This window comes from Capra hircus, chromosome 1, assembly GCF_001704415.2.
Source record: "Capra hircus breed San Clemente chromosome 1, ASM170441v1, whole genome shotgun sequence".
NCBI lineage: Eukaryota > Metazoa > Chordata > Mammalia > Artiodactyla > Bovidae > Capra > Capra hircus.
Genome location: NC_030808.1, coordinates 141,197,036 through 141,212,609, shown reverse-complemented (window position 1 = coordinate 141,212,609; position 15,574 = coordinate 141,197,036). Strand labels below are relative to the sequence as shown.

At 50.8% G+C, this 15,574-nt stretch overlaps 1 protein-coding gene across 2 annotated transcripts in view; it reads right to left on the bottom strand.

Annotated features, from left to right (window-relative positions):
* The window catches only part of MX2 (MX dynamin like GTPase 2), a 39,304-nt gene that overhangs the window by 20,169 nt on the left and 3,561 nt on the right, over positions 1-15,574 (bottom strand). The window contains exons 2-8 of one of the 2 annotated variants that reach the window (XM_018051642.1): positions 12,325-12,526; positions 11,903-12,220; positions 10,957-11,149; positions 9,036-9,167; positions 5,454-5,608; positions 3,966-4,104; positions 1,543-1,741 (exon numbers count right to left, since the gene is read on the bottom strand). In XM_018051642.1, the coding sequence (XP_017907131.1) occupies positions 1,543-1,741; positions 3,966-4,104; positions 5,454-5,608; positions 9,036-9,167; positions 10,957-11,149; positions 11,903-12,151 (1,067 nt within the window). In that variant the 5' untranslated portion in view covers positions 12,152-12,220; positions 12,325-12,526. The remainder of the gene's footprint in view (positions 1-1,542; positions 1,742-3,965; positions 4,105-5,453; positions 5,609-9,035; positions 9,168-10,956; positions 11,150-11,902; positions 12,221-12,324; positions 12,527-15,574) is intronic. The other variant, XM_018051644.1, reaches the window with a different exon arrangement.

Below are 15,574 nucleotides of genomic sequence, written 5' to 3'. Positions count from 1 at the left end.
GGTGATGGAATTCCAGTTGAGCTATTTCAAATTCTAAAAGATGATGCTGTGAAAGTGCCGCACTCAACATGCCAGTAAATTTGGAAGACTCAGCAGTGGCCACAGGACTGGAAATATCAGTTTTCATTCCAACTGCAAAGAAAGGCAATGCCAAAGAAAGTCTCAAACTACAGCACAATTGCACTCATCTCACATGCTAGTAAAGTAATGCTCAAAATTCACCAAGCCAGGCTTCAAAAGTATGTGAACCGTGAACTTGCAGATGTTCAAGCTGATTTTAGAAAAGGCAGAGGAACAGGAGATCAAATTGCCAAGAACAAGAGATCATTGAAAAAGCAAGAGAGTTCCAGAAAAACATCTATTTCTGCTTTATTGATTATGCCAAAGCCTTTGACTGTGTGGATCACAATAAACTATGGAAAATTCTGAAGGAGATGGGAATACCAGACCACCTGACCTGCCTCTTGAGAAATCTGTATGCAGGTCAGGAAGCAACAGTTAGAACCGGACATGGAACAACAGACTGGTTCCAAATTGGAAAAGGAGTATGTCAAGGCTGTATATTGTCACCCTGCTTATTTAACTTCTATGCAGAGTACATCATGAGAAATGCTGGGCTGTATGAAGCACAGGCTGGAATCAAGATTGTAGGGAGAAATATCAATAACCTTAGATATGCAGATGACACCACCCTTATGGCAGAAAGCAAAGAAGAACTAAAGAGCCTCTTGATGAAAGTGAAAGAGGAGAGTAAAAAAGTTGGCTTAATGTTCAACATTCAGAAAACTAAAATCATGGCATCCAGTCTCATCACTCCATGGCAAATAGATGGGGAAAGTGACAGACTTTATTTTTTTGGGCTCCAAAATCACTGCAGATGGTGACTGCAGCTGTGAAATTAAAAGACGTTTGCTCCTTGGGAGAAAAGTTATGACCAACCTAGACAGCATAATAAAAAGCAGAGACAATACTTTGCTGACAAAGATCCATCTAGTCAAAGCTATGGTTTTTCCAGTAGGTCATGTATGGTTGTGAGAGTTGGACCATAAAGAAAGCTGAGTGCCAAAGAACTGATGCTTTTGAACTGTGGTGTTGGAGAAGACTCTTGAGAGTTCCTTGGACTGCAAGGAGATCCAACCAGTCCATCCTAAAGGAGATCAGTCCTGAATGTTCATTGGAAGCACTGATGTTAAAGCTGAAACTCCAATACTTTGGCCACCTGATGTGAAGAGCTAACTCATTTGAAAAGACCCTGATGCTGGGAAAGATTGAAGGCAGAAGGAGAAGGGGTTGACGGAGGATGAGATGGTTGGATGGCATCACTGACTCAATGGACATGAGTTTGAGTAAACTCCAGGAGTTATTGATGGACAGGGAGGCCTGGCGTGCTGCAGTCCATGGGATCACAAAGTTGGCCATGACTGAGAGACTGAACTGAACTGATGTTAATTGTATAATTTTTAAATATGGTGATCATCTTGGCCAATTCTGGTAGGCAGGGCTGGTTTCCATGGAGTCCAAGACTGTCATAAAGAATCTTACCTGAAATACGGATGTGTCTGAAAGAACATTACTTCTTTCCTGGTTGCCTCTGCCAAGCTCAGCTTGTTGGTGATATCCTGCTGGCCCCGGCACTTCACGATCATATACCCCTTCTTGAGATGATAGGTGAGGTTCTGCATGACCTTCAGGACACCTTTCTCGGTGCCCTTGTCCACCAGGTCTGGTTTGGTCAGGATCCCTGTGAGATAATTAGAGGAGGGCAATGGAAAGGTCAATTTTATCTTCAAATATATTGAACACTGCTAGGCTACGGGGTCTTTTTTGGCCAAGCCCAGCAGAGTATCATTTTCCCATTGTATATTCTTACCACTTTGGTCCCAAATCAGCTAACTCTATAGACACGAATTTATTTCTGGGCTTGCTATTCTGTTGCGCAGATCTGTATGTCTGTCTTTTTGCTAGCACCATACTGTTTTAATCACAGTCGCTTTGTAATATACTTGACACCAGGAATTATGATGTCTCCAACTTTCTTCTTCTTTATCAAGATTGTTATGACCAAGAGCCTTTTCTGCCCAGTGCCTCTCAGCTCATTCTTTCATTCCATTGTCATTCCTCTTATTTGTATTTTTATTTGCTCATCCAGTCACTCAACTCATTGACTGCCTTGTGTAATTTATTTAACAAATGTCTCTCGAGTGCCCGCTGAGTCCCCGACACTAAGGCAGCGTGCATCATCAGAACCAACTCACTCCGTCACCATGTCTCCAAAAGCACATCATTCCCTACTGTACGGAGGGTCTGTGACTGTCTAGGGTCTCCTATCACAGACTCACTCTGCCCCTTTGGCGGTACCTCCTTTGAGATCGTCCCTGCCTTCCTCTCCCACTCTCCTGCCCTTACTCCTGCCGCTCACACTGGACTGAAGGCTTTGAATTCCAAGTGACTGTGTTCTTGATGGATGCTGGGTTTGCTTCCACCTTTTGGCTGCTATGTACTTGAGTGTATATTCCATTTCTTTTTTAAGCTTAGCATACTTTTCTCTATTTCTATACTTAACCTTGAATGCATGGGAAATTTGCACAATGTTATAAGGCTGTTTGGAATATACTAAGACCTTTTTGTGTATACTCTTTGTGTATAGTACCTAACTGAATTTACCACAATAATACTTAGTATATAGTGAAAGCTTACAGATTATCAGAGTTTGTGGCTAATGAATGCTGCAGCGGGTAGCCATTCCTTTCTTCAGGGAATCTTCCCCACCCAGGGATCAAACCCATGTCTCTCGTGTCTTCTGCACTGGCAGGCCGATTTTTTTTTTTTTTTTTTAACCACTGAGCCACCTGGGAAGCCCCATGAGAAGAACAGAAAACTACTAGTAAGAAGTATTACTCAATTTCTATAAAGATATTGATATCCAAATAGATCTATCTACTTAAAAGATGAAACTATCTTCTGTGGTCATTAATGAGACATCCCTAATGACTTATGATTGCATAATAGTGGAGGACCCCAAACTTGAGTTTTCTCTCTGGTTCAATGTGTTCTAGACACCTGTAGAAGTCAGCAGGTAACAGGGTACAAGTCTAGTCTGGAATATAATAATACATTAAACTCGAGTTGTATTCCCCTACTGTTATTTTTATCCTTACTGGAAACCTGGGTATTTGTTGGAAAAACAAGTGGAAAAAGCAGTAATATACTGGGTGTCCATTTAGTCAAAGAAAATGACTGGCACACTTTCAGGAAGGTAAATTTGATGGGTAAGTGAAGTGATTGGAGAGAAGTGATATTAAGTAATAATATTAGAATTTTTAAAATAGCAGCTCTCATTTGCCCCAGGATATGTAGCCAGTAAGTTGTAGAGCAAGGATTGAAACCCAGGCAATCTGTGCTCTTAAACCAAATCCCCTATAATGCCTTCTGCAGGGGACATTTTTAATAAAGGAATTTAAGAGAACCCATCTCCCCAAGGAAGAGTTCTACTTGAATATAAACTCTGTAGACACCTGTGCTCCAGTGTAAACCTGGAAGTGTATTCCCTGAATATGTTCATACATGCCCTGGTGAGATCTTTTCCATGAACCAAAGACTTACAAGAATTTTTCCTCTGGACTTGCAGAGTTGATGGGCCAGTCATTTCCTCCTTTCTGGACCATTGTGGGAGACAAAATAAGGCATCTCTCTCCCCCTATCCAGAATAGGTTGAGAATGCAAATAAGGGACAATAGGAAGGAGGGCAAAGAACCTTCAGGTATTGGCCATACATCTAGCCCTGACCATGAGTGAGGGTGGCCCGTCTGCTGTGTGCAACTGCACCCTGAGCCCACGGAGTTTCCCTGGGAACAGAGTTCGTATTTGATGCAGGATGTGGGCACCTCTAACAGGGCTATTACATCCAGGACCTTCTAAATATCTGAGGGGTCTCCCCCGGCTTCCTGTCGGTGCTTTCTTCTTACCTATGGTCCTGTCTCCATCGGGGTCCACCTCCTGGGCCATGCTCAGTGCCTCCGTGGTGGCGATGTCCACGTTGCAGGGGACTACCACCAAGTTGATGGTCTCCTGCCTCTGGATGTACGTTTTGATGAGTGCCTTGATCTGATGCCAGGGAGTCACAAAGGAAGAGCACATCTCTGGTCACCCAAGAGCACAGCTGGTCATCCCGGAGCACCACCCAGTTTTTACACTTCTGCGCTTTGGATTAGCCTATGCCCTTCCTCTAGAATGTCTGACCAGCTGCCCTCATTGAGCTCTCTGTTGACGTCCTGCTTATCCTCCAGAGCTCATCACTGGTATTTCTTCTTTCCCAAAGGCTCCCTGATTCCCGTGGTCAGATGAGACCCCTCTTTCCTCGACAGATCTTCCCTGGGATGCTTCTGAGCTGACGGCAGGAGGAAGAGGCATGCTCTAACCCCAGGCAAGCATTTTTGTCATGCCCTGGGAAATTCCACACATTTGCTGAGTGAAGCAGGGAAAGAAGTGTGGAATGAGTCCTTTAACTCAGGAAGGGGAATGACCTAATTACAAGGCTCCCAGAGACAGAGAATGGTGATCTGGATGTTGAGGAAAAAAGAGTAATCAAGTGCCTAAGACAATGGGGCCAGCAGAGACCCATCCAAGAGGGACTGCCATGGTCTTAGTTGGGCTGTAATTGGGTTCCCAACTCTGGCAGTGCCCCGCCCCCTCCTCGGAAAAGGCAAGAGGGCAGCTGTGACCTCAGTCTCAGGGGAAGAGGGTTTCATCTTCTCCCTCTCCTCTGTCCCGTCCCTTTACACCCTGGACAACAACCCTGATTCTGAGACCATCCTTGCCTCCTTGGCCTCCGTGTGAGCTGTCTCAGCAAGGCTTGACAAGGCTGGTCTCAGGGTGGACCCAGCCAGAGATCAGGTGTGATTCCGGCATCCCTGTGATGACTGTTCTCAGGCAACCTTAAGTGGGAAGATCTTTGGTAAAGAAGCCCCAGGCTCAGCAGCTGTTGGTTTGTATCAGTCAGAGCTGCTCTGCAGTTCTCATGCCTCCACTGTACCAGCCTTCTTGTCCCCAGCCTGAGATCACAATCTGTGTCCTGATTGACTTACGTGGTATTATTTTTAAAACTTGCGGCTAAAATCGGCAGATCCCATGTAAAACTCCAATGTCTGGCTTCTTTTAAATATTAGGATAGTGGTAACACTGGGTCCATATTCCCACAGGACAGCATTGGGCAGGGTGTGCATTATACACCTCCAGGCCTACGGAGTCAGCTTTGCCTGTTTCCATGACTGCCGGGCTCTTGTCAGAACCCAAGTGTGAGGCCCCAGCCCTAGACTTTCCTCTGCAGTCTCCTCCCCACCTACTCAGAGTACAGGCTGGGAAGGTGCACCAGAGCCCTGGGGGCTGCCGGCAGAGACCTCAGAAGTGCCCCCTGCTGAGCGTGGGGCCCACTCCCAAGTTGCAGAGAGGCTCACCTGCAGTCCGATGTCTTGTGGCTGGTTTTCCACAGCCACCCTGGTGATGCCGGGAAGGTCAATGAGGGTCAGATCTGGGACCTCAGGGGAGGTGACCTCCAGATTAATGAGCTCATGGCTGATGCCAACTCCATTCCCAGCTATGATGTTCTGGGCTGTGGAAACCAAGAGAGGAGAAAACCTGAGTCAGGATGAAGAACCCAACCAGGCAAAAGCAGTGGAATCTGTGGGCAGATTTATGTCCCTCATCTATTTATGTGTCTCACCTGTATCAGGGGACAGTCCTAGGGTGAGAAACAGGGAGGCAATTTGAGCACAGCCCTGATGAATTGCCTAATTCTTTAGGAATTAGGAAGTGGGAGAGTGATGGCAACCAGGCTACTTGGTGAACATTTCCTGCTTCAGCTATCAGTCCCAGTCACTGCTTGAGCTATGATTTTGTAACTCTGTATTGAAGTGAATCATACATACAAGAAAGCACCCCTTGTCTTAAGCCTGTGGCTTGGTGAGTTTCACAGGCGGGACCCATTGGTGTCACAGAAACACATATCTAGAAACAGAACATGGTCAGCCCCCCTACCCTGCTAAAGCCCCTCTCTCCCTGTGGATCACTAGCCCTCGCGTAAAATAGTGCTTATCTTAAGCTTTACCAGCATCTACTCTTTTGCCCATTTTTGTACTTATACTTGGCTGAGCTAAGTGAATTTGCCGATAGATAACCACTTTTGACCTACAAGAAGAGCATGTTCCTGTGGTCCCACCTAATTCAAAAAGGAATCGTAAACTACGTCTTCTCTTGGTATCACGCATGTGCGCCTGTGTGCTAAGTCACTCAGTCATGTCTGACTCTTTGCGACCCCATAGACTGTACGTTGCAAGGCTCCTCTATCTGTGAGATTCTCCAGGCAAGACTGCTGGCGTGGGTTGCCATGCCCTCCTCCAGGGGATCTTACCGACCCAGGGATCAAACCAGAGTCTCCTGTGGCTCCTGCATTGCAGGTGGATTCTTCATCGCTGAGCCCCTTGGGGAAGCCCTCTCTTGGTGCCGCTTTCTCAGCTCAACATTTCGTTTGTGTGAATACTTTATACTGGTGCTTGTGGCTGAGGGCTGTTCCTTTTCATTGTCATTCTGTGTCTCGATCCAGTCTGTGGGGTGTTGGAGTTTGGGGCTGGGGGGTGGGGGATGGGTAATCATAGTTGCTTGCTTGCTAAGTCACTCAGTCATGTCTGACTCTTTGCGATTCTATGGACTGGAGCCTGCCAGGCTCCTCTGTCCATGGGATTTTCCAGGCAAGAGTGCTGGAGCGGGTTGCTGTGCTCTCCTCCAGAGGATCATCCCGACCCAGGAACTGAATCTATTATGTCTCCTGCATTGGCAGGCAGATTCTTTTACCACCAGCACCATCTGGGAATCACAATAGTGCTGCTATAGAGATTCTAGAAGCTGACTTTGGGTGCACATTTTGGCTGGGGTATACTTGGGATAAAGAAGGCTGAGCGGCAAAGAATTGATGCTTTTGAACTGTGGTGTTGGAGAAGACTCTCAAGAGTCGCTTGGAGACTGCAAGGAAATCCAACCAGTCCATCCTAAAGGAGATCAGTTCTGGGTGGTCATTGGAAGGACTGATGTTGAAGGTGAAACTGAAATCCTTTGGCCACCTGATGTGAAGAGCTGACTCATTTGAAAAGACCCTGATGCTGGGAAAGATTGAGGGCAGGAGGAGAAGGGGACAACAGAGGATGAGATGGTTGGATGGCATCACTGACTCAATGGATATGAGTTTGGCTAAACTCTGGGAGTTGGTGATGGACAAGGAGGTCTGGCGTGCTGCAGTTCATGGGGTCACAAAGAGTCGGAAATGACTGAGGGACTGAACTGAAGTGATACTCAGGATTAGAGTTTTGAGGTGTCATGGGATGTGTACACAACCTTAGTGGATATAGTGTCAATTTTTCAAAGTAGTTGCACCAACTTATACTCCTACCTGCAGTGGACCAGAGTGCCAAGATGCTATAGATGCTTTAGAGATGCTGTTGTAAAGATGCTCATTACTCATCCTTACACAGAACATTCACCTAAGTTCACAGAACATGCCCTCCCAGATCTGCCCACAGAGCTCACAGCTAGAGAGGGACTGGGCAGATCTCAGTCACGCTGAAGGATGTGCTGGGCACATGTGGACAGGACGGGCGTAACAGGCATGGCAGTGCAGAGCTTTTATCATTTGAAGGTAGGAAACTTGCCAGGTGAAGATCTCAGGAAGTTCCCGTTTTGGGGGTGGATCTAGAATTGAGGCAGCACCTTGCAATTTGGGGAGTGATCCCTCTGGTGAGCTAGCTGGAGACATGGGGTTCTCAGGGAGCTGAGCCCAAGAAGTCATGCGAAAACCCCAGCCTCAGATGCAAAGTTTGTTGCTCAGTGAGGCATAAGTCAATGGCAATCCACTCCAGTACTCTTGCCTGGAATATCCCATGGGCAGAGGAGCCTGGTAAGCTGCAGTCCATGGGGTCGCTAAGAGTCGTACACGACTGAGCGACTTCACTTTCACTTTTCACTTTTCACTTTGATGCATTGGAGAAGGAAATGGCAACCCACTCCAGTGTCCTTGCCTGGAGAATCCCAGGGATGGGGGAGCCTGGTGGGCTGCCCTCTATGGGGTCGCACAGAGTTGGACACGACTTAGCAGCAGCAGCAGCAGAGACGTAAGTCCATCTCCCTAGAATGGAAGCTATGGCCACAGAGTTTCCTGTTATGATCAGAGTGAATTTTTGCCTGTCTGGCTGAGTCCAGCTTGAGTGCAGGAAGGGCAAGATGCCTTGGGGAGGCGTGGGCAGGCTCAGGGACCTTGGAGGCAGGGCTGCTAGGGGATGACCTCCAGGGTCCCCTCTGGGTGGGTATGGAAGTAGATTCCAGGAGCATGTGTGCGTGCTACTTCAGTCATGTCTGACTCTTTGTGACCTTATGGACTGTAGCCCACCAGGCTCCTCTGTTCATGGGATTCTCCAGGCAAGAATACTAGAGTGGGTTACCATGCCCTCTTCCAGGGGATCTTCCCCCACCCAGGGATCAAACCTGTGTCTCTTATGTCTCCTGCATTGGCAGGCAGGTTCTTTACCACTAGCGCCACCTGGGAAGACATTCCAGGAGCAACTGAGCTTTCTTCTCATTCAGTGGTTACCTCAGGCTGATCTCAAGAGTTGGATGTGCTTCTAGGAGTGGTGGGTGGGTGGGGTTGGCCTTGGGGGAAACCTCACGGCTTGGGGACAGGAATACAGCCACAGGCAACCAGACACTTCAGGTTAGAGCAGCCCCTTGGGACACACGTCCCCAGCACTGACCAGGGTAGCTGGAGCAGGGGTGCTGCCCGGGACACTTCCCAGAGGAGAGGCAGGTAAACTGACAGTCACAAAAGGGTAGGGTTATGTAGCAAGGAGGAGGGACAAGTGCAAGGCAGAGGGCCGGCACGTGGGAAAGCCTGGAAAGAAGAGATGCTGCTTGCTGTGGAGCTGGAGAGGCCTGGGTGACCGCTGATGACCCCAGCGGGGGAAGGAGCCGACTTGCACATGCCCGCAGGGCCCTACCTCTGCGAATCTCCCGCTCCACCTCGGAGGGGTTGTGTAGCTGCTGCGTCACGTTGCGGTAGGTGATTTTCCCCGTCCATTCACACTCCCGCTTTGTCAGTTTCAGCACCAGTGGACACCGGGTGATGATTCCTGAGAGAGAGTTTCCCAAACAGCCTGTAAGTTTCCGTTAAAAAGAAGCATTCACAGGTGCCCTTTTCTTTTCCCTTCTGACTGCACCACAAGGCATGTAGAATCTTGGTTCCCTGACCAGGGATCGAATCCTCATCTCTTCAATTGGGAGCATGGAGTTCTAACCACTGGACCACCAGGGAAGCCCTACCCTTTGCTCTTATCCTCCCCAGTGTCCCCACAGGCCTTGTCTGAACTCTGTATCCCTCTCTAGGGAGGACTCAGCCCAGCCCCACTAATTACCCCTGGCCCTAGAAAGGCCTCGGGCACAGTCCAGGTGGCAGCCAAGGGTCAGGACGGGGGTAGGAGTGGGAGGGAAGCAGTGAGATCTACCCGACCCCATCCAGCCCTCCCAGCCCCTCACACTCGGGCATGGCGGAAGCCCGAAGCACTGTCCTGTAAGGGGCTCCTGCCTGTCCCGCAAGACTGCCATGGCCACACTGGCCTCCAGACGCTTTGCTCTGTTGCTTTTCTCCTGGAAATGCTGAACCCAGGGTGGAGAGGAGGAGCCACTGGTCCCTATTCTGACTCCATCACACACCAGAGTTGGGCTGATGGGGATCTCACAGGAGACCCTGGAGTAAAGGACCGGCTGCCCATGCTTGGGAGGACACACAGGCTGGGGCGCCTGGTCTGGGTGGTTGTTGAGGGCTGTGCAGGGTCCATGAAGCCCCCATACCCTCCTCTGTGCCCAGGAGGCAGCCCTGGCTCCCCGGGTTCCTGTTGTTTTTGACGGATGGGCAGTGCTGGAAGAAGATGAGTATGAGAGAGGGAATCAGGACAGGGGAAACTACCCAATTTAGGGTGCCAGGTCCGTCCTTTTTTCCCCTTTATAATTATTTTCATAGTCAGAATGTATGACAGCTTTTTAATTCTGTGCTTGAATGCATGCGTGCTAAGTCACTTCAGTTGTGTCTGGCTCTTTGTGACTCCATGGACTGTAGCTGGCCAGGCTCCTCTGTCTGTGGGATTCTCTAGGCAAGAGTACTGGGGTGGGTTGCCATGCCCTTCTCCCGGGGATCTTCCCAACTCAGCGAGTGGACCCAGGTCTCCTGCACTGCAGGCAGATTCTTTACCAGCTGAGCCACCAGGGAGGCCCAGACGATCATAGCAGTAGTAGTATTAGTTAGTTCTGTCCGACTCTGAGACCCCACGGACTGTAGCCTGCCAGTTTCCTCTGTCCATGGGATTCTCCAGGCAAGAATACTGGAGTGGGTTGCCATGCTTAATTCTACACACGCTTAAATTTTCTTCTTTTTTTTGAGAGGAAACAGGAACTTCCTTGGTGGTCCCGTGGTTAAGACTCTGCACTCCCAATGCAGGGGGTGCAGGTTCGACCCCTGTTGAGAAGCTGAAAGTCCACTTGCCTTGAGACATGACCAAAAAACATTTCTCTTTTAAAATGAAACATTGTGTCTTATCACACCATGATCCTGGCTGGTAGCTTCTCAAATTTGAGAAAATTCTTCAAAAAGACTTTACATGTTACCGGAAACTGAAAAATTAACATAGAAATGTTTCTAGAGTCTTAGAAGACTAGAAAGAAACCAACTGATACAAAGCCCAGCAATGACTGTTGACACGTGAAAGAGGACTCAGAACCTAGGGGCAACAGGAACATCCAGGCCCACACCCACTACCACCCCCTGCCCACATCACTGGTCCAGGGGGGGCTTCTCGTGACCTCTCCTGAGCCTACTGGTCCTGGGATGCTCTGTGGCTTGAAGGAGGCTGCTCCAGCAGTACTTACCGCTGCCCCTGGGGAGGGCGACCCCCGACAGAGCCTCCAGCACGGAGCTCTTGCCTGAGCTCTGGTCCCCAATGACGGCAATGGCGGGCAAGGCCAGGTCCTGCTCCACGCCCAGGGCCCGCAGGGAGTCGATGAGGTCAATGCAGGGCCGCACCTTCTCCTCGTACTTTCTGTACAGGTTGTTTTCGGGCCCCTGGAGGAGACAGACAGACTCACAGTCTTGGTCTCTGATGGACTCCCACCGCTTTCTGGAATTTGCGGCTGAACTGATGGATCTGCTCATGCTGGGTTAGAGACAGGAGGGGTGAGAGGGGGACCCGGGTGTGCCAGAGGCAAGGCCCCCACGCTTGTTCCTGCAGAGGCTTGGCTTCCACTGCTGTGGGCTGGAGGTGGAGGTGCCCGTGTGAGTTGGGAGATGGCCCTGCGAGGGCAGGCGCTTCCAGCTGGAGGGAGGGGAGAAGCCCACCCCGGGCCTGCAGGGCTGGGGTGGGGGACGGCTGGCAGTGATGACTGTGGCAGTCATAGCTGGAGGGAAAGCTCCCAGGCAGGAGACCGGAGGCCCCAGATCCATGTCCAGGAAGGTCATTGCTGCCCCAGAGACTGTCTGCCCCTGGGGCTTGTTGGAAGTGACCAGAAGGTTGGGGGCGGGGGAGGACACCAGCTGTGCTATGGGGACTGGGCTAGACTGGCAGGTTTTATTCCCCACTCCCCCCCACCCCTCCACCTTCTTTCAGATGGTAAAGAATCTGCCTGCAGTGCAGCAGACCCAGGTTCCATCCCCAATACTCTTGCCTGGAGAATCCCATGGGCAGAGGAGCCTTGCGGGCTGCGGTCCATGGGGTCGCAAAGAGTCGGACACGACTGAGTGACTAACACACACACTTCTCTCCACACACACCCCAACCCACCCATGCACCCTTCCTGACCCACCCTCTTCTCACCTTACCTTTGACCTCTGTTGGCCCCCGTCTGCTTCTGGCTGCTGAGGGTCCAAATTCAGCTGATTGAAGTTGTTGGGAAGGAAGTCCGGGTTGCTCTCTCCCATCTGCCAGGGTGGGGGACTCATTGTCTGCCCCAGTGCTGCGCCCGGTAGCCCTGGTGGCTGCTGATGGAAGTTCATGTCTTCCTTTGGGTGGTGTTGAGTAGAGGTTGGAGCATGCCTCCTGAACTTCAAAGCCCTGTAGTACGTCGACATGACTGTCTGCTCAGAGAGCTGGGGTGTGTGGTCTCTGGGGCTCAGCGCCTCTGGTCTTCTTGGCTAGCTCTGCGAAGACACAAGACGGGAATGTGGCCCAGAGGTCCCCCAGCAGACCTTCCTGGGGGCTGTATTTCTTCCAGCTCTGCCTCGCCCAATCCCTTACAACCTACCTGCTGCTCACCGATGCAGGGGAGACCAGCAGCCCAGCTCAGGCCTGTCTGCAGGAGGGGCTGATGGCAGCAAACAGGCACAGAAAACAAAAGGGGTGTTGGTGGGCCCCCAGGGCCTGGGGACAAGTGGACTCCACGCTTCCACGGGAGCGTCTCAAGGGTCTGCCGTCACTTCTGCTGGCCTCCGCGTCATCACCTACAGCTTAGGATGAAGAGGAAGCAGTAAGGCATGGAGAGATGACAGGGAGCCCCTCCAGGGTTCCTTGGTTGCCAATCTCTGCCCCGCCGTCACTGTTTCTCACCCAGGCTGGGTCAGGCTGCTGGAGATTCTGGGAGAAAAGGTTGCTGGGGTTTCTTACATCTCTGTGGGACCTAACCAGATGGTCTTCCTCCTAGAGACAGCTGGCCTCACTCAGCACCACTCTGAGATGCTCATTTCACAGCAACCTGTGATGCTGTTTCCACAGCAACCCTGCATGTCAGTGCCTAGAATGCACTTTTTCAGGTCAAGAAGGTGAAGCACAGAGGTCTAGATACTGGCCTGAGTCAGGGCCCAGAGGCCGGCCAGGGACTCTGGGTCACGAACACTTCCCTGCTATGACTGTCCCCCACCCGGTACGGGGGCCAGAGTGGAGACAGTGAGTTGAATGTCTTCGCTCTCCTCCCATGCAAGTCCGCCTGGATATGTGACTGTGACCTTATTTGGAAAAGCCTACTTGCAGCGGAATTGAGGGAGATCTGGCGATGACGGTGGGCCCGAAATGCAAGAAGAGACAGGAGGAGAGGGTTTGAGACTCAGAGCCCCTTGTCTGGAGGGCGACAGAGGCAGACACTGGAGGGTCGCTGGCCCACGTCAGGGACCTCCGAGGGGATCAGGGGCCCCAGAAGCTGGGAGAAGAGCCTGAAAGGGGTCTCCCTCAGAGCCTCTGGGATGAACTAGCTCTACCGACACCTCGCCCTGGAACTTCTGGCCTGAGAACTGGGAGAGAATAGATGTCCTATGTGTCTGAGTTGGGGGCATTTGTCAGGCCAGCTCCAGGGCACTAACCAGCGGGGAGGATTGGAGTCTCGAGGTGGTGCCTACCCCATAGCTGACCCTTGGGGCATCCGTGTGTGCCCCATTTCCAGCCCTCCGTCCATCCCCTCCTCACAACAGTGGTCCCATCCTTGCACACACTGTGGCCCTTTCCCTTCTAAGCCCTCGGTCTCATCCTGTCACTACCCTTTCTAAAAACTTCGGGAGTCTTTTTTCAGAACAAAGTTCCTAAAGAATTTGGTCCTCACCTAGCTTTTCCTATTTGATACCACCTCTGAATGCTGGGCCAAGTTTTTTTACCTTCCCTCAAACTGGAGCTGCACATTCATAACCTTGTGTGTGCCACTGGCCTAGCTTTAAAAGTGGGGGTGGCTCATTCACTTATTCCTTCATTCAACAGATGTGTTTTGAGGACTGATGCAGGCTGAATTGTGTCCCCAAGTTCATAGATTGGAGTTCTAACCCCTAGGACCTCGGTGTATGTCTATACTGGAGAGACGGCCTTTAAAGAGGTGATTGAGGTAAACGAGGTCACTAATCCAATCTCACTGGTGTCTTAGAAAAAACAGATTAGGACAAATACACACAGAGGCAAGACCAGATGAGGACACGGGGAGAAGACCGCCGTCTCCATGCCCAGGAGGCCTTGGGAGAAAGTAACCCTGCTAACACCTTAGTCTTGGACGTCTGGCCTCCAGATTGGGAGAAAGTAAATTTCTGTTGTCTAAGCCATCCACCCTGCAGCACTTTGTTACAAACTAACAAATACAAACTAATACGAGGACCTACTATGTGCGAGGTGGTTCCTGCCATGAGGGTTCAGTGGTGAGCAAGCCAGATGAAGTCCCTGTCTCCCGTACACACATTCTGTCGGGGGACCCCCCAAACAAGAAAGCCGACCAATGAAGAAGGCTGCAGTAATGCAACCCCAGGTGACGACGGGGTGTCTGGAAGAAAGGGAGTGGGTGACAGATCCTGGGGTCAGTGTCAGAGGTGGAGGCAGGGGCTGTTTGAGGGCATGTCTGTGTATACAGGAAACAGGAAATTAATGAAGAGAGGAGCTATTATTTGAGGACCTGGGGAGGAACCTTCCTGGCAGAGCCAGTCCGAGTGCAAAGGTCCTGAGGTTAGAATGAGCTCAGGGAACTGGGAGAAGCACACTTATCTCCTGCGGGCTCAGAAAGCCCAGCCCAGGGGCGGCTCCCTTCTTCGGGACTGGGGGCTGGCCCCTCTGGTCCTCTCTGCCTTGCTCTTTCCGGGCTGTGCCCCGGCCTTTCCTGGCATGGCTGGAGCTAGACCTGACATTTGGGTTTGGGCTGGAAGGAGGTGAGGAAGTCTTCTACCTGCACTTTTCTGAGCAGCCAGCCTCACCAACCTGGAGACCCTAAGAAAAGGGAGACACCCCCAGGCTCGGCCCCACTCCTGGGGGAGCCCTGCAAAGGCTGTCCAGTGGAAGGAGCACCCTTATCTCTGTGCTGAAATCCTAAGACAGCACCTCTGTTCCCTCCTGTGGATGAGGGGCAGTAAGACTGCTCAGCTGAGTGTTGGGTGGAAGGCCAGTCTTACAGGCAACCCCAATCTTATAGTCAGCTGATTCCCAGATGTGCGGGGCTGCGGGAAGATGAGGCAGACACTTCCTGGCCAGGAATTGCTGGCACGCAGCCCTCAAATGCCCTGTGGCTAGCTTTAGAGGAAGAAGACTCTCAGCCAGCCCCACCCACTGGTCGGACACTAAAACTAAATCTGGGTTTTACAGCTGTTTTGCATCTTCCTGTTCTTCATTTCTCTGAGTCTCTGAGGTTTAGCCTTTTCTCTGTTTCACATCTGATTGTTTCCCATGGGGCCAGTCTGTCCCATGAAATTCCTCGTCTTACAAAATACCTGACCCTTCAGCAAGTGTCTAGAGAAAGTATGATCCCATGAAAAGGCCTCTGCTTTTTCTTTTTCATCCTGCTGGCAGCATCCTCAGATATTTTCCTCCAGTAGTGCCAAGGAGTGCTGGCAATGAGCAGAAGCTGGAAGGGATGGGGATGGGCTCTATGCAGAATCTCAGGAGGAAACAGCGCTGCTAATGCCTCCATCTCAGACTTCCAGCCTCCAGGGCTGGGAGAGACAAAGTTTTCATTTTTTAAGCCCTCTAGTCTGGGATACTGTGCCATGACAACCCTAGGACACTCACACACCATTGCTGTTCAGTCACTCAGTCGTGTCTGA